This window comes from Rattus norvegicus, chromosome 19 (assembly GCF_036323735.1).
Source record: "Rattus norvegicus strain BN/NHsdMcwi chromosome 19, GRCr8, whole genome shotgun sequence".
NCBI lineage: Eukaryota > Metazoa > Chordata > Mammalia > Rodentia > Muridae > Rattus > Rattus norvegicus.
In genome coordinates, this window is record NC_086037.1 from 41,831,061 (window position 1) to 41,856,354 (window position 25,294).

At 44.7% G+C, this 25,294-nt stretch overlaps 1 protein-coding gene across 2 annotated transcripts in view; it reads right to left on the reverse strand.

Annotated features, from left to right (window-relative positions):
- The window catches only part of Tbc1d9 (TBC1 domain family member 9), a 109,193-nt gene extending 84,329 nt beyond the window's left edge, over positions 1 to 24,864 (reverse strand). The window contains exon 1 of one of the 2 annotated variants that reach the window (XM_039097678.2): positions 24,722 to 24,864. In XM_039097678.2, the coding sequence (XP_038953606.1) occupies positions 24,722 to 24,833 (112 nt within the window). In that variant the 5' untranslated portion in view covers positions 24,834 to 24,864. Of the gene's footprint in view, positions 1 to 15,773; positions 16,624 to 24,721 lie in introns of those variants that run through there. The other variant, NM_001415072.1, reaches the window with a different exon arrangement.
- Between the last annotated feature and the right edge of the window lie 430 nt (positions 24,865 to 25,294).

The window sequence follows — 25,294 nt, forward strand, 5'->3', positions numbered from 1 at the left end:
AGGCAAGCGCTCTGCCACTGAGCCAAATCCCCAACCCCTCAATATTAACTTCTTACTGCCTGTGTTTACACACCCGTTCTCCTAAAGCCATATCATCCTGCCTGCAGGCTAGACAAAGTCTCAGATAACAGCTGGTGGCTTTCTCTCCATTTCTAGACCGGAAAAGGCACTCAGAATCTCAAGGAACTCGGTATGGGGATGAGGTGACTGGAACAGTTTATACCTTCTGCTTAGTTCTATGGGTAACTTAGAGTTCATGCCTTTTCATTTTCAAGATTTATTTATTAATTATATATAACTACACTGTAGCTGTCCTCAGACACACCAGAAGAGGGCATCAGATCCCATTACAGATGGTTGTGAGTCACCATGTGGTTGCTGGGAATTGAACTTAGGACCTCAGGAAGAGCAGTCGGGTGCTCTTAACCACTGAACCATCTCTCTAGCCCTAGAGTTCGGGCTTTATACTCTCTACAAAGACAGACCCAATAGTCACTCTGCTTTGTGGAGATTAAGAGCAAAAGCCGGGACAGTTACCAGAGTCAATGCTTTCCCATCTTTTTCTTCCCTTCTGCCCTCCACCATCCCTCCGAACCTAGTGAAAATCTGCTGCCTATGAGTGAGGCCACTCCATTTGCACACTGACCACACTGGCTGGGTGATGTCACAGAGCTTAGTGGAATTTGGAAGAGGCATCCGAAGGGGCATAGAAACAGAAGACGCCCTGATAAGACGCTCATATGCTGATACCATTTCCAACAAGACTAGTGCTTTTGCTCCAAAGACATTCCCAGGGTCTTTCAAAGATGAATGTCCTCTACAGGGCTGTTGACTTTCCTAAGCTTCTGACCCTGAAGGTGTGTGTATGTGGGGGGCGTGGTTGTTGTATGAGGGTGATACATGTTTATGCATGTGTCTGTGTGCTCCCACACACAGGCCAGAGGAAAATATTCTCTTCCACTCTGTGTAAGTGTTGTGGGACCTCTAAATCAAAGATCTAGTTCACAAGAGTAGGGAATAAGGAAAGATATTTCCCCAAGGACTTTATAACAGTCAGTGCTCAAAATACTGTACTGAAAGTTGATTATCAGCAAAGAACATTAGACCTGCAAGTGGCCTTTACAAGCATACATGCTCAAGTGTACTACAGCTTAAACATGGGATTGTGGGGGCTGGAGAGATGGCTCAGTGATTAAGAGCACTGACTGCTCTTCCAGAGGTCCTGAGTTCAATTCCCAGCAACCACATGGTGGCTCTCAACCATCTGTAATGGGATCCAATGCCCTTTTCTGGTGTGTCTGAAGACAGCTACAGTGTACTCATATAAAATAAATAAATCTTAAAAAACAAACAAAAAACCATGGGTTTGTAAACAGTCCCTGTGACAAACTGAAAGGCAACACATGAGGGTGCAAGGTATGATTTTTGTTGGTCACCAAAGATTTATTTTTTTTAATTTACTTTATGACTGTGTGTGTGCATGTGCGTATGCATGCATGGGTATGTGCACGTGTGTGCAGGTGCTCTAGGAGGCCAGAAGAGGATGTTGGAGCCCTTGAAGGTAGAGTTACAGGAGGTTGTGAGCCACCTTATGTGGGAACCAGGAGCTAAACTTGCAGTTATGAAGTACAGCAAGAATCTTAACTGTTGAGCCGTCTCTCCAGAACCTTCAACCAATGTTTTTATTGGCACTAAGGAAGGGGAAGGGATCACAAGCCATTATAAATATGTCCACAAAGCATGCAAACGAAGGTCTTGAAATTATGAAGGTGTCATGGACCGGTCATGTGGGCAAACACCCACTCTGCAACTGAGAGGTAACGACCCGATGACAGGCTCTGAGAAAAGGCCTGAAGATTTGTTACTTTATACAAAACCAAACAGCATGACACCCTGTAGGGATGCCGCAGGACCTTCTGCCAAGTGGGCTGAGGAAAAGGGGAAATCGGCTTAGCTAGGGAGCAGGGAGGGCAAGGAGGCCCATCTCAAGGTAAAGGCTAGAGGGCCAGTGACATGCCTAAGGGTGATCTGCTGTTCTTCCCCAGAGGATTGACCTCCAAAAAATTTAAGTAGGGAATGTGGGGCTGCCCTGTAGAGATGTCACAGAGATGCAGCTGTAGTCGCCAGTCAAGGACAACAGTATGGTGGAGATGGGGGTGGGCACAGACTCAGTCAGTCTCCTAATTTGCATACTCAAGGCTCCATCTGAGGCCTGAACTGCCTTAGCTCCCTTGCTGGCTTTCCCAAGCTCCTGACACTACTCCTCTTTTTGTCTCCCTTTTAGTCTCTTCCCTTCTAATATCAGTCAAAGCTAAGCACATAAACTCAACGGGCGCTTGCTACTAGCATGTACTTTTTCTGAGCACTTAGCTTCCTCACTGGTCACAGAGCAAACCTATTACAAAATGAAATTAGTGGATCTATGGAAAGATCACAGCAGAAGGCCTGAACTACAGGACTTACATAAATGTTATATCCTCCTCCCTTCAGCTTCTGTTAACTTTAGTTAAAAAATAGTAATACAATCATATACTAATGAAAACAGACAGCTACAGTAATTGTGTCTAAATTTAGCTTTAGACAACTCAGATTTATTATGAAGATGCTTCTAGGAATGTGTTCTGCATTTTTCACTGCACAATTGACAAGTAAATGTGTTAATATGTAGAGTGTCAGACTGAAGTGAACTCCCCATTTCTCCCTTGTACTGTGGTCAGAGTTCACATGTAAGCCTATTAATTTATAATAATAAATAATATTGATAAATATAATATAATTAATTAATACAATTATATAAATACATCATATGATTAAATAACATAATCAATATATTTTATATACTTATGTATAAAAAGATAATAAATACTAAAATAGTAAATAGTGTAATGTAATATATAAAATGTATAATACACATAAAGATAACATGAAAAAACAAATAATTCATCTCAATGTTATAAGAAATAACTAATATAATATTGATAGTTAATGGTTAATATAATAAAATGTTTTTTATTTTTTTTATTTTTTTCGGAGCTGGGGACCGAACCCAGGGTCTTGTGCTTGCTAGGCAAGCGCTCTACCACTGAGCTAAATCCCCAACCTCTAAAATGTTTTTTATTAAAGATTACCTTCACTACTAGATTAGTAGAGGTTCAAAATTTCTCTCCAATTATTGAAACTCATATGATTTCTTTTATTAGGAAGGGCTAAGGTCAAGTGTGGTAATGCTTCCTACAATTCTAGTGCTCAGAGGGCCGAGGCAGGAAGATCAAGAGTCCAGATGAGATGGCAAGGGCACTGGCCAAGTTCACTCCCCAGGTTCTACAAGGTGGAAGGAGAGAGCAGATTTCCTTCATTGTCCTCTGACTGCCAAATGTGCATGGTGGCTTGCAAGCACATGTGAGTGCACACACACACACACACACACACACACACACACACACACACACACACACACCAAATGCAATCAGACTATTACACAAGAGTTCAGAACAATCCTGGGCTGAAGTTTTAATGTCACTAATCATCACAGCATGTGGGAGGGGTGGAGGAGAGCCAGAGTTCACCTTTCGGCTTTCCGGTCTGAAGTGTAAACAGGGATCAATCCTTGAGCTGCCTTTGACCTTCAGTCAAGCAAACACCTGCCCAGGGAGCCTCAGAACGAGACCAGGAAAAACGTGTTCCGGTTTGCATTTCCCAGGCTGGCATCACGCCAAGGTCTGTTCACCTGACTGTGTTCCAAAATCAAAATCAGAAGAGTTGATTTCACCCAAATGGAAATATCTCAGCCCAGGCTGCAGTGGAGATTTAAGAGAGCCTGGTGGCTCTGAGAATTAACTCACCTTCCAACAAACGGGGTCACACAGGACATAGGCAAAGAAACAAACTCAAAGATGTCTTCAAAGCGGGGCGGTCACTGAGCCCGCTGGGAAAGAGGACAGAGAAGAGCAAAGAGAAAGGATCAAACGGAAGTCATGGGTCCCGCAAAGGGTTAATCTAACAATGGCTTTGAGGTCGGGCAGCCTGTCTGCAAACATACTATGACATCAAATTAACTTAGCTTGCTGTAAGACGTTAGCCCTTCTCCCACAATGAGAAGTGCATACACATAGACTGTCTGTCACTTAAACACTGGGCTAGCCTTTACCGCATAATAGTAAGGAATGCACCACAGGCAGAGGATGTACCATCATAATGAGGTATGCCATACATGAAGAACCATGACAGAGTGGGGCAGGGCTCATACCCACATGCAATGACTCTGGAAAACCCTGACCATCTGGGAAACATCCTTCTCTCATTTGAGTCAGCCTGAGATTCTCTCTCTCCCTTGTGCTCTAACACAGTGTGGAGTCTTGTTCCTGTGGTCTGTACCTCTGACTCAACTCATCAAGAGAGCAGAGGGCCACTGGGCCCTTAACAGACCTGCTGCATGGATCCCATAGCTCAGAAGCCCAGTGATCTAAGCTCACTGAAAAGATGTGTAAAGTGACCCAAGAGAAAACTAAAATGCCATTAAGTGTGAGCTAGAGGTTGAGGCCATGGTGGGACACTGTGGGAGGTGACTGTGCTGTCATCTGTGCTCCACAGAACACACAGAACAGGAGACTGGTGGATCTGAGGTCCTCTGTCTCCCACCCAGTCCTCCCCATGGTCATCAGTATCCAAGGGGATCGGTCCTGTGAAAAGGGTGGAGGGAGGGAAAGAGGTGAGGAACAGGAGAGCCACCGAGGACTGCTGAGTGACAGAGCTGGTGAAATGTGCACAAAGGAGGGGGTGGGGGAGACAAGGTGGGGGGAGGTAGGAAAGAGAAGTGAAAGCAGAAAAAGTGGAATGAGGTAGAAACAATGGTGTCTCTGGATCTAAATTCTCTTCAATGCCTAGTAAAGATACTTAAGTGTGAGGCTGCCTTAATGTCGCACAGAGAAACATTTACTTTAACATTATGTTTTAAAAGAACACCCCCCATCTGTCTCTCCCACTCCACCCCCCATCTGTCTCTCCCACCCCCACCCCCATCTGTCTCTCCCATCCCCCACCAGCTGCAGAGGTCTTCTTTTACTCACACACTGGTGAATTACAGTAACTATTCCTCTATATCCACCTGAGAACACGGGCCAGGGGAGGAAGACAATGGACTGACATCCATAAAGGCTCTTTTTACAAATTTATTGCTACCCTTAATTCATACCAATTGTAGCTATCAGTGGTTTTGCTGCGGCAAGCCCATACACGTATATGTTGTCCTTTGGTTGGCCCCATTTTCCCAACCACCCTTCCCATGTTTCCTCTACCTCTGATCTTCCTGGTCCCCTCACTGTCCTGAGTGTCTGTCTACTACTTTCAAATCATCTTTTGTTATTATCATTCTGATCTCCACACATGATGGATGAGAGAAAACCCAGCATACTTGTCTTTCTTTATTTTGCTTAACACAATGACCTACAGCTCAATTCTTTTTCCTGCAGATGGCAAGACTTCCTTCCATTCTTCTCTCTACAGAGTAATATTCCATTGTGTCTGTGTGCCATGTTTTCTTTATCCATTCATCTGCCCATGGGCAGGTAGGCTGACTCTAGTGCTTGACTGTTTTGAGTAGGTCTACCATAAGGATAGGTGGGCAGATGTCTGCTTTTTTCTGACTCCATTGCTTACAAATACACCCAGCTGTGCACACACAGCTGGGGAGCATGCAGCTGTGCACTTACAGCTGGAACACATACAGCTGTTCACATGCAGCTGTGCACATACAGCTGAGTCACATATAGTTGTGCACATACAGCTGTTCACATGCAGCTGTGTACATGCAGCTGGATCACAGAGCCAGGGATGCTTTTTACATTTTCTTATAATGTCCCTGAGACTCTTAGAAGCATGTGCTAGATAGAAGGTAAGCAAAATCTAAACTCATACAGGAAGAGAAACTTTGCAAAGCACATTGACCACAGTAGGGGAAACATGTTGTCTGCAAAGCTGCGCCAAGATGAACATATGAAGCAAGGCAGTGGGAGGGAAGGACTGGAAGGCTTCAGGAAACAAACAGCGCATGCTCAGGCAGGCCTGCAAAGTCTGCCAGCCCCTCCTTCCCTGGGCTTCATGCCGCAGGCGGCACCAGAAAAGTCTGCTAATGGCGTACAGGAGCAGGTGCTATGTAAATGGCTGTTAAGGACTGGACGTCTCCGGCACGGTGTTTTGGGGTTCCCTCAGCTCCCATCCATTCCATCCATTCTTAGGAAAGCTTCTCCATCACTAACAACTGTTTCTATTCCTGACCGTGTCTGTGGTCCAGTCCTTTACTGTAGGATACAAGAACCTATCTTTCAGCAGAGACCTAGATCTGTCCCTAGATAAACCTCCCAGCTCCGAATCCCTGACACGTACACACATGTGGGAACCCTGACCTCTTGAGAGTGGGTCCTGTCTGTACCAACCAGGCTGGACAGAGCAGTCTGTCAGGCTCTCAAACTCCTCATCCATCCACAGGGGAGCTGCCAGCTGCTTGCCTCTTGACTTGTGTTTTAGGCAAGTTCAAAAGCACCTAAGTGGTGTCAAAAATCCTGTCAAATCCTCTGCAAATTATACACATTTGTTCACACTGACCCTTTGAGGCATATTTACATGGTGACCACGTTGAGAACAGCAGCGGGAGAGGAGATCACAGACTAAGCAAAGGAGACCTATCTGCTCAGGGCACAGACTGTCTCTTGCTCGTAGCACTTACTTGGCATGAAATTTTTATGAGCCAAGTGTCACATAGCCAGGGACTGTTACATACAGAAGTCATGAAATCATTAAGTTCCATTAGGAGTTAACACATAATTGAACTAAGAGTAACATGTATAAATATATACATACGGATACATGTATGAATAGAAAGTATACACATATTATATAAATGTCTGCATGTTTAAGGAAAAACCAATGAATTCCTGGGTTCTATAAAAATGGCAACTTTAACTACAACCACATTTCTTAACAGCAACAGGATTCACACTCTGATTTTGGGCAGTGGCAACCTGACATCTTCTCTGGTGATATCCACCGGCTTGAAGTTTCTAAGTCTTAATTAACTCACCTGCAAACTAAGAAGCTTCTAAAGGTACAGGTGAGGTCTTAGAATCCTCTCTCTCTCTCTCTCTCTCTCTCTCTCTCTCTCTCTCTCCTCTCTCTCTCTCTCTCTCTCTCTTTTCCTAGAAAGCTCAGGGCTGTTTTTAGATTCTCAAACACAGTGGTTGTAACATGGAAATTAGATTAGCATATACCATACGCATCAGTCTTGCAATGACTGTACAATAAATGTAAACTCTCCCGGACTCCACTATTAACAGTGGGACCGAGAACAAGTCCCTCAGCCTCTCTGAGCCTTAGTTTCCCTTTCTAGAAAGTGAAGGGTACAGTGTCTGGTGCATGTGACATAAGGTAATAATTTGTACGAATACCCAATCCTTAGAATGACCATACAAGCTGGACAAAATGCACCTTAAAAGAGCAAACATTTCAGAGACCAATTAAATCACCCAAGGAAAAGAAAGGCTGATGTGGGCGGGCAGTTTGGACCCACACCTTTAATCACAAAACTTGAGAAAGGCAGATCTGAGTTCAAGGCCAGCCTGGTTTACAGAGCAAGCCCCAGGACAGCCAGGGAACTTGCAAAGAAACCTGTCTGGAAAAACAAAACAAAACAAAACACAAAACTTAAAAAAGAAAGAAAGACTGGTGGGTGAGCAATGTAGGGGGACTGGGGAGGAAGAGGGACAACAACAAAAACCCCAATTTACTTGGGAGGCCAGACCCAGCAGTGCTGATAACCAGCTTTTAATAGAATTATGAGCAGATGGGCAGACAGACAGGAGTCATTACCAACAAGGGAGGGAGACGATCCCTGATTACTCTGGAAATGACTAAGGTGTTACGAGCACACGACCTAATAGCATCAAACAAAATCACCCATGTGGGAGCTGAGCTTCATATTTTTCAATATTTAAATTTAAACTTTGATTTGTAACAGCAACAACAACAACAATAACAACAACAACAACAAAATTCTCTACTAAACAATAAAACTACCATCTCCTGGGACTGGAGGAATGGCTCAGAGATTCAGCTCACTGGCTCTTTTTGCAAAGAACCAGGACTCAGTTTCCAGCACCCACACAGCGTCTCACAAACATCTCTAACTCTAGTTTCATGAGCTCGAGCTCTAACGCCCTCTTCTGCCCTCTGGAGGTACTGCATGCCTGTGGTGCACAAACAGACAGGCAAAACCCTCACACACATAAAATAGAAATCTTTAAAATGAGAAGTCTAATTGTCAAAATAATGAAATAAGAAGGCATGAATGAGAACTGAGAACAGCAGGGAAAGAGACCTGGAGCACCTCAGGCAGCTGAGGCGAAAAAGACTCTCAGAAGAGCAATGCCTGCTCAGTAAATTAAATAGTTTGAGAACTGTGGTATATGGAAATTATAAAAATAAACCAAATGGACTTTTCAGATTAAACACAGCAAGAAAAACCATGAACTGGAACATAGATCAGAAGAAAATAGATAAAACATGTAAAGATTGCTCTGTGGTATGAGAGACAAAAAAGTCAGACATAATTCAAGTCGTGTGGCAAGAAGAGATGGAGAAATGGGAGATACACACAGACAGTGGGGGCTGGGATGGACAGACAGACAACATAGTATAGAGGATATATAAAGAAACCATAGAATTCCCCAAATGGGAGGTGCTTTAAAAACAAAAACAAAACAAAAACAGAAACAGAAACAAAAACAAAAACAAAAACAAACAAACAAAACCTCGAACAAACAGGAAAACCACCAGAGAAAAACAAAAACAAAATCCCAGAAAACAAAGTAAAAAACAGGACGACTGTAAGCCGGTGGTGACAACATGATCCCATAGGGACAACAAAGTGATAGACTGAGCAACAGTCGGCTTTTCAAGAGAAACAATTCATTCAGAAGACAACGAACAACTTCTAGACCACACTAAAAAGTCTGCCTGCAAATCAGGTCAGTCCGGCTAGCATGCTCCCAGAGAGAGATGACCTTTAGATATAATTTTAAAATCCACGCTAAACCCGGGTAGGCACGAGCATTGGCGATCTGCCTGTTCCTAGCCCGGAGCACCGGTCTGAGACCGTGGCCAGAGACCATGACCGCAGCCTCTGCCCATGTGTTTCTCCTAGCCAACGCCTCTCCCACAAACACTGGCTCTGCTTCTCCAGAGCTCCGAGACCTCTCTTGCCAGCCCACCACCCTGCGGCCGGCTGTGAGCGCGCTCTCACCAACCTGTGCTCTACCCCGTTATCTCTTTAGTCCGGCTAGCTCAGTCGGTAAAGCATGGGTCTCTTAATCACAGGGTCTTGAGTTTGAGCCCCACAGTGGGCGCCATATGTAGTGGGTCATTTTAAAAACCCCAAGTTTTGTTCGACTAGACTCTTGGACCACCAGCTGCCCTCCTGCTTTGCCAAGCCAGGGCTCCAGTCTGGTTGAGCTCCACCCAATTGCCCACCTGAATCGTCAAGACAATCTTAATATTTAAAATCAACAGATGACACAACTGCTGGGCGCGGGATCTACTAAACTAATCAACTATTCTATGTTGGAATTCTTCCAGTGGACACCACTGGTCTAACAATTCCGGTCTACACCCTGCACACCTCTTGCTCTCTGCCTTGCTGTAAGGGGCTATTCCTTCCTTCCGTGTCCCCTCTTCCTCTCTCGGACCTGGGAAGCCTGTCTTATCTTTGCCCGATGGTTGGCTTCTTGTCGTCTTTATTAGCTGACCAAATAATTAGTAAAAATTCCCCTACAGGGTACTTTGGAGGAAATAGAAAAAAATGACTTTAAAATAAAAATTAAGGATAGAAGAAGATTAAACAAGCAAATGATAGTAAAGCGAATGTAACTGAATATGTAAAAATAAAAATGGCTTAAATCCAGTTCCGGCCATGCCCTCTTCTGACCTTGTGGGCACTGGGCACACATGTAGTGCACATAAATGCATGCAGACAAAACACTCAAACAAAAATAAATCTAGAGTAAAATCGTTTTTAAATAACAGTGATTGTATACTGTTGGAATGAAAATGTACTAATTAAAATGTGTTATAAAAATTTGAGGACTGGGGGCAAAGAAGTTAAAGATAATATATATTACCCTAGGATATATATAACCTCCTAGGATACACACACACACACACACACACACACACACACACACACACACACAGATTAAAGAAGGATAAAGCATAAAAACTTGCCTACAATGCCAGATGCAGTGACCCAAACCAGTAATCTCAGTATCCGAGGCTGAGTGGGAGGATCTCAAGTTCAAAAACCCCAATAAAAAGTTTTTAAAAAGGCCACTGAGATGACTCAGTGGATAAAGCACTTGTCAAGCCTGACAACCTGAGTCTAATGTCCAGCTATCCTCTGATCTCTACAGATACACTGTGGCATGTATTCTCCACCCAGTACACAGACAGACAGACAGACAGACAGACAGACACACACACACACAGAGCTGAGGGGTGCAGGCATACACAATGATAAATAAAATTTTGAAAAAATTATTGAAGTTAAAAAACTATATATAACTGCTAGTGTACATTGCTAAGTCAAAAACCCTTTTGTAATTTCCCTGTTTTCCTACTAAAATAATACTGGAGCACACATAGAAGTCTTAGCTGAAAAAGCCTTTAGCAAACATAACCTTCAAAAAAGAGTAGCCCAGCCAGGCATTGGGCACACGCCTTTAACCCCAGCACTATGGAGGAAAAGGCAGATTCATCTTTGCAGTTCAAGGCCAGCCTGGTCTACAGAGAGTTCCAGGACAGCCAGAGCTGCACAGAGCAACCCTTTCTTGAAACAAACAAGCAAACAAACACAGCAGCAAAGCTCTCACATCTCGCCACAGGGCAGGGGTTATAAGTAAAAGAAACCAGAGCATTTAGTATAATGGCATGTGTATGCTCAGGAGATGTGTGTCCTGACTGCACAAGCCAGGAGAAGCAGGTCTTCCAAATGGGTCAGGAAAAGGAATCTTATCAATTTGCTACTGATAAGAAACAAGCCCAAAACACAAGATAGTAGGTGTCAAAGCAAGCAGTTGGAGTTCGGGGTTGATTCTGATCCAGGAGTCCGGAGGCTCAAGTTGAAGAGGGGTTGCCACAAGTTCAAGGTCAGCTTGGGCTGCATAATGAGAGCCAGGCCAGCCTGAGCTACAGGACAAAGCCTCAGATAAGGAAAAAAAAATTTTTTTAAATGAAAAAAGAGAGTTCAGCAGTCTAAAGGTGCTTGCTCTGGGAGCCTAAATTCAATGCTACTGAACCAATCCCAAGAGAGCAGATGAGAGCAGGGGTCCGTCAGCCTGCAGAAGGAAGCAGAGTGAAATCAAAAAGGAGATCTAGAAAACCAATGTTGGGACACACACACACACACTAATAAGGAAGTAAAATTTCAAAAGGTAGCCTAACCACTAATAAAATAAGTCCTTATACCGGTCAAGCAAGTCAGAAGACACAGGTTTTTTCAGTGAAGAACTCAACTTGGTAAGAGCTCGCTGCAGCTATGAGTGTGCAAAGACATCTATAACCCCACCTCAAGGCGCGCAAAGTAGACAGGTGAGGGAGGAGCAGCCAAAGCTGTGCCTACCGCGAGCACTCGAACGAGCTCTCTGTAATTACACAATCCAACTTTATTTTTGATTATTTATTTGCCTTTCTGATTTAATTATTTATTTATGTTTTTTCGAGATAGGGTTTCTCTGTGTAAACAGCCTGGCTGGCCTTGAACTCAGAGATCTGCCTGCCTCTGCCTCCGGACCGCTGGGATTCAAGGCTGGCATTAAAGGCGTGCACCCCCACCCCTGACAGACTTCGATTTTAAAAGCCGTCCAATTGAAAACGCGAATGGCTCGCTCAGCCGCCCTAGATTTCCGCCCTCCTCCAGCAGAGTCCGCTGCTGCAGGAAGCCTTTCCCACCAGTAGGGAGGGCTATCGTTTTCTGTGGTAAATTAAACTAATTCTAAAATATTATCGTTGTGAAAGTCAAAGACCGGGCAATAATTCCTAAAGAACAAGAGCTGGGGGACGAGTTCTACTTGATCTATTCTTCCGGAAACACAGGGTGGCTCTTGGCCTGGGACGCCCACCTCTCTCGGTCTGAGGCTTCTCTCCCGCTCTCCCTCCTGCTCTCTCCTCTCATGGTCCGGAGTAATCTGCCGGCCATGTTCAGCCTATTCGCTTTGCTCTTCCTACTCTCTCCCTTATATCTACAATAAGAAACTTCTTCATATTTTAAGCATAAAAAAAGAAAAGAAAATACCGTGTGGCATTGGTAGAAACTTTACTAACAGGGACAAAGTCACAGGTGCACACACTTGGCCTCTTGCTTTGTAATAAAATCAGACCCACAGTGAGACTACAGTGAGTTTCTGGCAAATTATGCCAGATTATTAAACATGTACACACTTCTTAAGTAAAACTTGCCTTCCACATCGTATGGTGTGCCAAAATTAAATCCGAGTGAATGTTAGACACCAACTTGGAAGTTAAAGCTCAGAGTTTGGGGAAGATATTATCGATAATTACATTTTATCTCTTAGGAGGAAAAGAATAAGTTACTGGCCAACACGAAGGCCTTACCATAAGGGGGAAGGGATCTCTAAAGGATTTGGATGTTAAAAGGAAACACCTGTTCCCATTTAGGAACTGAAAAAGCAAAAAAGAAAATGAAGATTCTACCACACTTAAACAGACTCACCTCCAGAACTTTAAAGAATCTCCATATGTCAGTAAGAAAAAGGCAGAGCAACTCAGTGGAAAGGACTAAATATTACAGCAATCATGACACAAAGAATTGCAAAATGGTCAGTGGGTACGTGTGAATGTGGTCAACTTATTTTAGTTAGAAAATAAGTCAACTCTGCCACTCGTTATTACTAAAACCCAGAGAAGGGAGGTGGCCCACTGGTGCCATGAAACAGCTAAAAGCTGCAGACTCAGCATTCACAGGGCCCCGGTGAGCCACCAAGGCCCAACCAGCAGCCATGTAACAGAACAGATGATGAATGGATTCTCCTACACTCCTAAAGGGCTTTGCACAATACACAAACAGCCACAAGCAACAGTTTTTACGAGTATCACCAAGCAACACACAAGTTTGTACAGTTCCATTTCATCCCTTTCTAAAAAAAAAAAAAAAAAAAAAAAGCAAAGCCCAAACAAACAAAAATTAGAGACCCAAATTATCGTGGTTTAGGTCTACGTTCCTTGTTGAAAAACAGAAGTAAAACAAGATGTGTTAACCAAAAAGCGTGAGACAGCTCTTAGCTTTGAGGGTGGGTGAGAGTGAGGCTTGGTTGGGTGTTGGTAACAGTCCCTCGTTTTGTCCTGGTGATGGTTTGCAAAGTGTTCACTTTCTGGTAAATTCTTGTACTCTGCGCCTTATTTTGTGCAGTTTTATTTAAAAAATACTTTAAATTTTTCAGATAAAACGACTCAAGGAAGTATTCTGAAGGCGTGTCCACTGAAAGTGACATCAGTAACAGTGGTGGCACACGCCTCCAATCCCTGCACTCAGGAAGCAGAAGCAGACAGATCTCTAAACTCAAGGCCAGCCTGGGCTACGAGGTGAGTTTCAGGACACCCAGGGCTACCCAGAGAAACTGTCTCAAAACACAAAACAAAACAAAACAAAACAAAACAAACAAAAGTCTATGCAGAGCATTTCCAATGGAGACCAGCTGGTGGAGGGACGAGGTAGATGGTTTGCCCGTCCTCCTTTCTGGCAGGAGGAGACATCTTCCAAGATGGACCACCTCCTCCCTGGCTCCATCGGTTTTCTCTCCGGTGAAACGGTTGCTTTGTGTCTCTCAGGCCTCACACAGTGCCAGCCTCCTTTGCTTTGCTTTGCTTTGCTTTGCTTTGCTTTTCGACTCAGGTAACCAACCCAGTCTCTGTCCGTAAGGCCTCTCATTTGACGGAAGCCGAACTCTGCTTTTTGCTGGTGCCCTGCACACTAACAACTTTAAATGGATTTATGATTTTTTTTTGTCATCTGTCTTCTACTCAGCTGCAAGCATCGTGACACTGACGCTGCCAATAAACACTTGTTAATGATCGCACAAGTTAATGAATGAACCCCACACTATTACATTCGAGACACGGTACGACGACTTCCAAGATGCCCCTGCTATCAATTGTTATGAGTACCAATTACCGGACCAGGCCCATCACCACCACTGGTGGAAAACAACTTCTGTTGGCAGGAGTAGTTTCAATCGTTCCTAAAACAACATCTACAAAAGCATCTAAAAGGCAGAAATTTAAATCTTTGCAGACTAAAGTCATCCGGGACAGATTCTAAGTGGACAAGATGAGATGCCAATAGACTTCTAAATATCAGAATACAGTAGGAAGATTAAAAAAAAAGAAGACCCCCTTAGCCCCCCTGCCTAATTTTCACATCCTAGTGCAAGTGACTGGGAAAGATCGGGCATGCTACAGAAACTCAAACTCAACATGTATTCATGTTTGTCCTAGGCATGTCCCTGAAATTACAATGTAATACATTAAAATGCACACACAGTCCAAGACCATCTACAAAATGAACTGGAGCATTGGAAGACGCTAGTCAGGACTTTCACAACAAGGTCTGCAACCCTACAGATTTTCTGTATCACTGTTTTGAAAAAAATGCAAAGAACAGCAGGTTACCTACAAGCCATTGCTTGCGCTAGCCAAACATTTCAAACGTAAGCACGCTAGCATATGCTCTACCAGAAGCCATCTGCACTTTAATGTGGAGAAAAGCAGTTTATAAACACAGTTATGTACACACCCCAACTAGAACTACCATTTATATACAGCAGGTCATTGTAGGGGCAATTTACCTACCTAACACTCACACTGGGAAATGCAGTCTCAACTCTGCCGATGTCAGCAGGCCATCCCATGTCTGCAGTCTCTTTCCTAGTAAACCCTCTATTTCTGTCACTAACTTTGGCTAGAATAAATATTCTAGTAACATGAAGGAAGGTCTACTATCTCTTAACACTGTAAACCGTAACCTCCCCCTATGCAAAACAGCTAGTTGATATAGCAAGATCTTTCTAATATGGAAATACTTGGGTTATACGAAGAGATTTGCTAGTAACCTTGGTAACATTTTGCTTAAGGAGTTTGAGAACTAACCGAACTAGTTAAAACGCAGTTATACACCTACTTCTTTTCATGACCAGAGCCAAATAACTTGCTTTGTTTTATGCCGGATCTCATGCAACAAAAGAATTCCATTTTCCTTATTCATTTTCATAGGTCATATGAATAGAGGAAGTGACCACATCAACCTCTGAACAGATTGCTTCCCTGGTAACAAAAGGTATTTTACACCTGATTGCCCATAAAGACAGCTGAGTCCAGGCTAATCACCTCCCGTCTCTCTTCTCAATACATTATGTTAAAGGTGGGGGAGGGAGAGTGTGCAATCCGGCGTTCGATTCTTAATAATAATTCTCCATTCACTCATTGCTAGTCTTATCCTAACCCTCTGTGGGTCACCCAGAACTCGAAGACCCCATCGCCTGAGAGGGTCAGGAAAGAGGCGTTTCTCTCCTAGTCCGGGGGACAATAAAATCACAACTTAGACGCCTTCCAGGCCCCCAGTCAGGACGGGCAGGCAGCCCAACCCGAGAGACCGGGCGGCGTCCCTGGTGTCCGAGGCAGGGCCCCGGGCGGAGCCTCCCGCAGTGCCCGGTTCTTACCCGCCAATCCGCCGCCGCCGCCTCCGTCGCCCCCGTGGCCCTTCCTTCGTTGCAGAATGAAGTAGGGGTTGGCTCTCTCAGTGATCCACAGCGCGTTGGCCAGCAGCACCTCCTCGGGATTCACCCACATGGTCCCGGTGGCCTCGGGCAGTCGCACAAAGGGGCCCAGACACTGGCGCGCTCTCCCGGGCACACGCGCGCCCGCCCGTCTGTGGGTGCGGGGCCGCGATGGCCTTCAGCAGACTGCGGCCCGCGGCTCCCGGCCCGCGACAAAGATCCAGCGGGCAGCCGGGAACGACGACGGGGATTGGGACCGAGCAAGTAGCATCCTCTCCGCGGCGCCGCGCTCGCCAGGCGCACAGCCTCGCAGCCCGGCCCGACCCACGGAGGGGCGAGCAAGCTGCAGGGCTCGGTCTCGGTGCGCGGCGCTGTTCAAGGGCGAGCTTGTGCGGGAATCAGAGCCCTCAGGGCGCGGTGATCTCCAGTAGCCCAGCCGGAGATCACTGCTCGTGAACACTGAGCGTCGGGGCAGCTAGCTGGAAGGACGCTCCGGGAGCAGCGAATGAATGACGACAGCGCGGCTCAGTCGCCGCGAGCCCGGGTGACGGCGGGTGGCTTCTCGCGAGCCCGGTGGGAACTGTGTGCGGAGCGCAGGGCCCCACGCCCATCCCAGCGTGGAGGAAGCTGCCCCGATCGCAGAGCCTGCGTGTGTCGTGTGTATTCAAGGTTGACGCTCGACGGGACAGCGCCACCCCTGCCCTGGAAACGTGTGCTCCAGGTTTTAGACCCGGCTCTAGAGCCAGGAGTCGAAGGTGGACGCAGCCAATGGTTGGTAATGTTTTTGTTTCCTGCATCCCTGGATCAAGTCACGCGCTAAACTTGTCACCGCCGGTGGCCCCTCCCCTCCCATTCCTTTGTAATTAAAGCGGCCCCGCTAACTGCATTACATCACTTCTTTCCTTGACCTACAGGGCGTAAGCTATAGTGAAGTTGGAAACGGCCCAAAAGCTTAAACCAACTAATTCTCACCACAGCTGTTCCTATATTGGGCATTAGAAGCTTTGAGGAGCACTAGTATGGCAGAATTCAGAGGTGGATTCTAACTTAATGGATGCACTGTTTGTTTATTTGTTTGTTTGTTTGTTTAAGAAAATTAAACCAGAGATCCTCAGACCAGGCACTTTTATCCTTAACAATTCATCTTTCCCTGCATTCGTGGAATCTCTTTGTGGTCTCAGCTCATCTACCGCATATCTGATGCGACTAAACGCATCACCCAAGAGATCAGAGAAATGTTGTCAGCAAAAGAGGTTTCCTTTTTCATATGATGAGAGGTTTACTAGACTCTGCAATGGCCCAAACTCAGGGATTAAAAGTCTGCTCTACACTGCCCAACTTGTAAACTAGCATTTTCAAAGAATCTACAAAGTCCCTTAATTACGGCATTTTTAGGATCCTTATCTTGATCAAACACCTGGCTTGCTGGGCGTGGTGTCACACGCCTTTAATCCCAGCAGAGGTATTTGCCTCTCTGTGAGTTCAAGGCCAGCCTGTTCTACAGCGGATTCCATGACAGACTACACAGAGAAACCCTCTCTCCAAAATCCAAACCAAATAAACAAATATGTGACTTAACACCAAAACCTCTACATGACCTAAAGTGCAAATTTAGCTTAGCTTTTCATTAGTGTCTTGGCCCCCAAATACTATTTTCTTGTGCAATATACACATTCAATCACCTACTCATTCATTCAATAGAATGTCTATTATACCTATGGCATAAGGAAAAACTGAAAAAGCATAGGAAAATCTCTGCCTTTGTGAAGTTAAAACATAAAATTATTAATAATATGACAAATCTTGCAAAAATGCTTGGAGAACAAACTTGGACTTTGAGCAGAATAAACACACACACACACACACACACACACACACACACACACACACACACACACACGGAGGTCATAAGGCAAATTTTGCAAACTACCAGATAACCTATAGAGGGGCATTGACCAAAATGGGGAATTACGGGCAGTTTGTGGTGACCTTCAGGTGCCAGGCTTCTAACAGATTTTAGGATCAGAGCCTGGGCCCTGATAGTCCTGACAAGCTAGGCCTCACTGCCCAGTGTCTTAGGCCACTTAAACAGGTAAGAGGCGCTGCAGAGGAGAGAAAGGAGATTACTCAATGTGGCCTCACTGGGAACCGGAACAAAGATGTTTGGTGGCTTGTTCTCCTACCCCCAGTCCATTTTCAGGGTCCTGGAATGCTGTAAGGTGTAGCTTTAAATGAAGGAGCAGTGGCATGCATAACTAAGCAGCCCTGGTCAGGGTATAGTCTTGTTAATCATCACTGTCTTGCTCCTGTCTACCTCACAAGGTGATCTGACAAGGTATTACAGTGTATGGAATCTATTCTTTGGACCCAGGGCTTTTTTGTTTTGTTTTGTTTTGTTTTTGGCTGGCACCAGGCTTCAATCTGTTCCTTCCAGCATACGATTTTGGAGGAAATTCTAATTGGGGGGGTGGGCGGGGGCATTATTTCAGTATCTAGAGGGGAAAGGGTGCCACAAGTGTTTCTTTAGACTGCCTTCTTTCTGGTATGACCAGGAGTGTTGTAATTCTGCATTCTGTGCCTTTTTTTTAGTGTGGCATTGTAATGAACAGGTAATTAAATGGATCTCAGTTAGGACTGATGCATGAGGGCCCTAACTGTTCTAACAGCCTGCAAGATGAGAGAATATCTTTAGTTCTCTATTCATTTTGTTTTAAAGCCCCCGAAACGATTTCATTTCATGTGAAGAGAGAAGCAGGCCACAGATGCTTAGATAAGGTGCGGTCAATGATTCAGCTGTGTGTGTAGGGGTTGCCCTGAGTTCTCCCACTTTGAGAGTTGGTTGAGAAGAACCAGCACACAAAGGTTCCTGAGTAGTCAGACAGTTTACTGATCAGTACTGGATCTGACCCAGGAGACCTTCATCCCTGGCTGTTCCTGGTGTGCTCTGTCAGTAAAGAAGTCAGTTTCAATTACAGCAGAGGGAATTTACCAGGGAGCTAAAGGGCTACCACTTCCCAGAAGAAGCTACTCCTCTCATCTTCATGAGGAGCCCGTGTTGTTTTAAATGCCCCCCTCTTCCTTGCCCAACCTGGAAGGAGGGTAGCTTTAGCAGGCTCCTTGGGATTTCTCCTGTCTAAAGAGGGAAGAATGCCAATATTTTAGGGTTTCCATTGCTATGAACAGACACAATGACCAAGGCAACTCTTATAAGGGACAACATTTAATCAGGGCTGGCTTCCAGGTTCAGAGGTTCAGTCCATTATCATCAAGGTGGCAGCATCCAGGCAGGCAAGGTGCAGGAGGAGCTGAGTTCTACATCTTCACCTGAAGGAAGCCAGGACAAGATTGACTTCCAGATAGCTAGGAGGAGGATCTCAAAGCATATCCCCACAGTGGCACACTTTCTCCAACAAGGCAACATCTACTCCAACAAGGTCACACCTCCTCATAGTGCCACTCCCTGGGCCAAGCGCATTCAGACCACCAAAGGTGACTATAGAAAAGGTATAATGGGGGCTGGGGATTTAGCTCAGTGGTAGAGCGCTTACCTAGGAAGCGCAAGGCCCTGGGTTCAGTCCCCAGCTCCGAAAAAAAGAACCAAAAAAAAAAAAAAAAAAAGAAAAGGTATAATGGATGTAAACCTTTGCAGTAGCTTTGATGTTGGTTATAGAAACCTTCACTATGTGGACATCTGGAAAACCAGATAGACCAGTCACAATGGCAGGTCTGCAACTAGTACAGCTCATCCATGTCATAAAAGCCACCTTTTTCTTTCAGTTTTAAGATAGCCAGGACCATCCTCACAGACAGGATTGAAAGAGCAAGTGAGAAGACTAGGCTGACTCCATGACGGGCTTCAAATGGGAAAACTAGGCCTAAATCTCTGTCTCTAAGAGCTAGGCAATTCCAGGCAATTCCAGGCCTCAGAAGCTGCCCCACCACCTGGCCTGAGGCAAGGACAGTGGGTTAGCCGCAGTTTCCAGACTTCCTCAGTAACAGTCTCCAGACCTCCCAGCAAGTTTCCAGGCCACACAACTTGGTAATGGAATGTCCATAGAGATGGACCCAACAGATTAACATAGAGGTCAAGTACCCCAGAGTTCCCTCATGTGCTTTAAATCAGGCCTGCAAGCTCACTTGGTTGTCTGTCCGTCTTGGTAATGGGAGACCCTGTCATGCTGGACTTCTGCAGAGTAAAACACTCTTTGCATTTACATACTATTTGAGTCCAAGGTGTCATTCTTTAGCAAATAATGTATCCTTACATAAGGAGAGTCCTCAAACTGGATTCTGACATGTAACTGTGGTACCTTCCTCCCATTCATTCAATTCATTCATTCATTCTATTTTTGAATTCTGAGATGTTCTGGAAATAAAAATAAAAATAAAGATGAGGGCTGGAATGATGGCTCAGCGGTTAAGAGCACTGACTGCTCTTCCTGAGGTCCTGAGTTCAATTCCCAGCAACCACATGGTGGCTCACAACCATCTGTGATGGGATCTGACGCCCTCTTCTGGTGTGTCTGAAGACAGCTACAGTGTACTTATCTAATAAATAAATCTTTTAAAAATGAATAAAATAATAATTTTTTCCATCAGAGTCACTTGGGGCAGACCTTCATGGAAGGAAGAAAGAAGCTTCTTTAGGGGGAACATGAAACGCAAAATGAACAGAGAGGCATCGCCAATTATTTGCCATCAGAGAGAGCAAGTCAATGAGTGGGAAAGAGTGTCACAGCAGAATAAGGGACTGGTCTACTTCAAATTAAGTACTATGGCTATTCTCAAAGCAGATGGAGAATGTTTTCCCCAGACTTAGCATTTGTGAGTTTATAAGTGGCCAACAAAGATGTATTTACAGAACTATTGGACTTCTAAGCTTCAACTGGATTTAGGGAGAAAAAGACCCTAGGAAACCCTTGAAGGGGTTGGTCTGGCGCTGCTGTGTATTCAAATGCTAAATACTGTGTCCTGAGACCTGGTTGCCTTATGTGAACTCTCATAAACACCAAATGAAGCTACGTAAACATTGCCCCTCATGTTACCCCTGACTGCTTAATAAAGATGCCCATAGCCTTGGGCTGGGTACAAAAGAGGGGGCAGAGCAAGACTGAGGTCTGAGGAAGGGACAGAAGGAAGAGAAAGGAAGAAGGAAGTCCCCATGGGGTAGGTGGATCGTGAGCACATGGCCACAAGGGCTGGTCTGATGGAGGAGGAGTGGCCCAGGCAGAGCAGGGCATCTCGAGGATCACCACACGGAAGTAGACAAAGTAGCATAGAGGGTTAATATCTGCTTATTATAAATCTAAAGGCTCCTGTGTCCTTTATCAGGGAGTAATATCTAAAGTGGGGTAGAAGCCCCTAGTTGATATTTAAAGACAACGGGGGGTATAGCAACCCCCTGCACAATTTTAACTACAACAAACCCTAGTTATAGTTCTGAGTGTCCTAGTTCACTTTTATTGTCAATCAAAACATACTTTGGAAAAGAATTGCCCAGATTGGGTTGGCCTGTGGTCATGTGTATAATAGATTGTCTCTCTTGATGGTTGAGGTAGGAGATCCTAGCCCACTGTGGATGGGAATATCCCTGGGCAGGCAGGTCTGGGCTGTGTATGAAAAAACGAGAGAACTTTGTGGGCCTGAACAGAAAGCAAGCCAGGAAACTCTTCTTTATGTGCTTGAGTTCCTGAATGAGTTCTGCACTGACTTCCCTCACCAACTGACAGTTAACTAGAAGCATAGGATGAAAGAAACCTTTCCTCCATAAGGTGCTTTTGGTATTCGTGTTTATCACTGCACAGAAAGGAAATGAGAATACCGAATTCTTCACTTCCTATGCGAGGAAATGAAGGCTTAGAAAAGCAGAGAGACTTAACTGGGGTCATGTGGTACAGTACTGGTTAATCTTGCCTTACTATGACAAAATACCAGACACAAACAACTTAGGAGAGACATGACTTGTTTTGCCTCGAGGTTTCAGTCTGTGCTTGCGCAGTTCCATGTACCTGGATACGTGGTAGCAGCAGAAGCCTGAGGCATAGGATCGCTGTCCTCTTAATGGCTGACCAGGAAGCACAAGGAGCAGGACATGGCCAAGGATAATTTGTCCCCAAAGACCTGTGACATACATCCCAGTGACACACTTCCTCTAACTGCTCCTTGCCTTCCTAGTTTCCAGAATCTCCTCAGAACAGCACCACCAGCCTGAGTTATTAACAGCTTGAAATTCTCCCTTCATTCTACTCTACCTACCTCACTTTTCCTCAAGACAAAGTGTGACCCATTTATCTACTCTTATGGCCTTGACCCATCATTGTGGTCTAGATGTTAGGAGTTATCTGTTGATAGACCAGCACTGAACCACATGCCTGCCCTGCTGAAAATGGTGGCAGAGGATTGGAGTCAGCGTGTGGGACAATTGTTCATCCCAAGCATTCAAGGAAAATGACCCAGAGTCATCATGACCAAATTAACTAATCTTTTTTTTTTTATCTGTACATAGGCATTCTCCTGGGACAAGAGACCGACACTGGATGTGAGAAAGATAAGGTTTTTATAGCCCAGGGAGGGGAAGCTTCCAAACAAGAGGGGTTTGGCAGGCAAAGTGGGTGAGTTACGGGAGAGCGCAAGAGCAAACGTGTGTTAGTCCTAGTGATCGCCTGAAGCAAAGACAAGATTGTAAGGTGGTCATAACAACTGTTGGCTTACAGGTGATGCCACGAAGCTCCTTCCAGGGACCTAGCAACAGCTTATGTCATCATCTGCCACTGCCTCCAGATGTACTGGACAGGCTGCTTACGAACGGACAGCCTGCCCCTCCAGCTGGCTCTGTTCCCAGTTTTCCCAGCTGGTCTCTCCCTCTCCCTTTTCTGTCCTTCTCTGTCTCACCCCTTCTCTGCCCTCATGGCTCTGCACCTGTCTGTCTGTCTACCTGTCTGTCTGTCTGTATACATGTCCACTTGTCTGACTCTACCCCTTCTCCAGGTCCTCACTCCTCTCCCTTTCCCCAGCAGGACCCCTTTATACCAGATCTGTTGCGTGGCATAATTACTCAGGGGTACACCTTGCATGGGTACCCCTCACCGTATTATATTTCATAACAACAATAAGTAGTCATAGAAAGCTTTTGAGACAAAGCTAGGTTTGCAAGATGGTTATACTAAGTCTTTGAAACAAAGGCATGGCTGCCGTTTCCTGAGACAGGCGGTACAGAACCATTTGTAGTTAAGGTTACAGGTAGGGCATAGCCCAATCCTTGAGAAACAGAAGTTTAGTCACAAACAGGAATGAGCCTGGTTTGTGTTTGTGATAAGATGGCTTTCAGATGGAGGCAGGCTGGTTCACCCCAATTCCTCAAGGTAAGTCAGAGGTAAGGTAGGGAGGAGTATTTACAGCCCGAATATAAGAGATCTATACAGCCTGCATTGACAATTGCTTCAAAAATCCTGTCTACTCTTGAGTGCACGTTGGTATTGCATAAATATAATGCATTTTGTTTTGTATCCTTCTAATGTGGAGAGGGTTGCCTTTTGACAATTGGAGTATAAATTATCTAAATTATCTATACCTATGAGAAGAAGAGGAAGAAGATGAAAGAGAGGGCACCAGGAGGTCCTGTGACAGGTACCTGTAGTCACATGTGTGCAGGGAAGGCTGGAACAGGAGATCTCTTGAGTCAACACCAGCCTGGCAAGTTGGGAAAGTGGGATAATGTTGTTTCAGGGAGAGAAAAAGTATCTTGTGCCACACTGCCAACCTAATGTTTTAAAAGGAAGTGGTATTTTTATTGATCTTTTTGACATAAAGTACTTTTATTTGCAGACCTGTATTTTTACAAAAGAAGATGCCAAGTTTTGCGGAGGCATCTACATCCCAATCAAGTCTGGCTGTGTTTTAAAAAAGAAAAATCACAGAGAACGTTCTCAATACAGAAACCCCATATTCTCCTTGAATCTCAGTTTTTATGGCATGTTTGACTAAAACGGAAAATATTGTTTGGCTTGTTTGTTTTGTTGTTTGTATTTTTCAAAACAGGGCTTCTGTGTGTGTCCCTGGCTGTTCTGGAACTCGCTCTGCAGACCAGGCTGGCCTTGAACTCACAGAGATCCTCTGACTCCTAAGTACTGGGGTTGAGGGCATGTGCTTTCACCACCTGGCTTGGAAAATAATATTTTAAAAAGCCAACAAACAAAAAAACTTAACTAACTAACTAACTAAAAAGTAGAAAAAAATGGCCCCAAACAATAAACAACAAAACCCGGTGTTGTGGCATACACTCAGGAAGCATAGGCATGCAGGTATCTTCAACTTGGAGGCTAGCCTGATCTAACACACAGAGCTTCAGGATAGCCCGGGCTATGTAGTGAGACCTTGTCTTGACAACTAAACAAGAAAGCAAGCAAACAAAACTCAAACAAGGGGTTGGGGATTTAGCTCAGTGGTAGAGTGCTTGCCTAGGAAGCGCAAGGCCCTGGGTTCGGTCCCCAGCTCCGAAAAAAAAAAAGAACCAAAAAAAAAAAAAAAAAAAACTCAAACAAACAAATAAACAAAAAAAAACCAAAAAATCCACCCTGTACAGCAACAATCAAACCAAAACCAAAACCAAACCAAACCAAACCAAACAAACGGGACTACACCAAACCAAACTGAACAAAATAGTTATTCATCAATATTACCACAAAATGGTGCCTCTGGCAAAAGCCCCCTAATTTACCACATACCTGATTCATAAAATAAAGAAACAAAATTCTTTATTTCTAGCTTTTTAGGGTTTTAAAACAAGACTACAAAGCATAGCCTATTAGTGGAGGCTCTCAAGTCTTGGAAGAAACTTACAGTATAAAACATAAAGAAGAGAGACCCAGTCACAAGATGGAGGAGAAACTCACCAGCCAAGGTCAGGAGTGCCAGTAGCTGCAGAGCAGTCTTTCTTAGGATTACAGAAAAGCTAAAGCAACAGCCAAAAGAAAAGTCAGGTTTGTTTGTCCGAGGTCTGCACATGAAGCGCTGACTCTATGGTCTTCCCACTGAGTTTGCTTTTGAGGATGTCCTGCCTTGAAGACGTCTTTTGCTTCTGTAAAATACGGACCTAAATAGACATTTTCATCATAAAATTGGGCTGTTGAGGACGTTACTTTTCTTGTCACTTGCAATCTCCTTACGGGCTGTGAAATATAATCTTCTATAAAAAGGGAATGTGTTAAATCATCCTGATTTCGCTTTCAACAAAAATTAGAGTTCACTTGTAATTCGAGTGACTCAGTCGGAGTGACATTCTATCTCTGAATCGAACGTGTTTAAACATATTTTCCTCCTTCTCCCCTTATATAGAGCTAAATCTCACTCATCTGTGGCAGGTCCCTCAGGAAATTCCCTTTCCCAAAGTTAGGCATTTAGACAAAAGCCAACATTCCCTCCTTGAAGAAAGTTTCTACTTGCTAAAAGGGGCCATTCTCCTCATC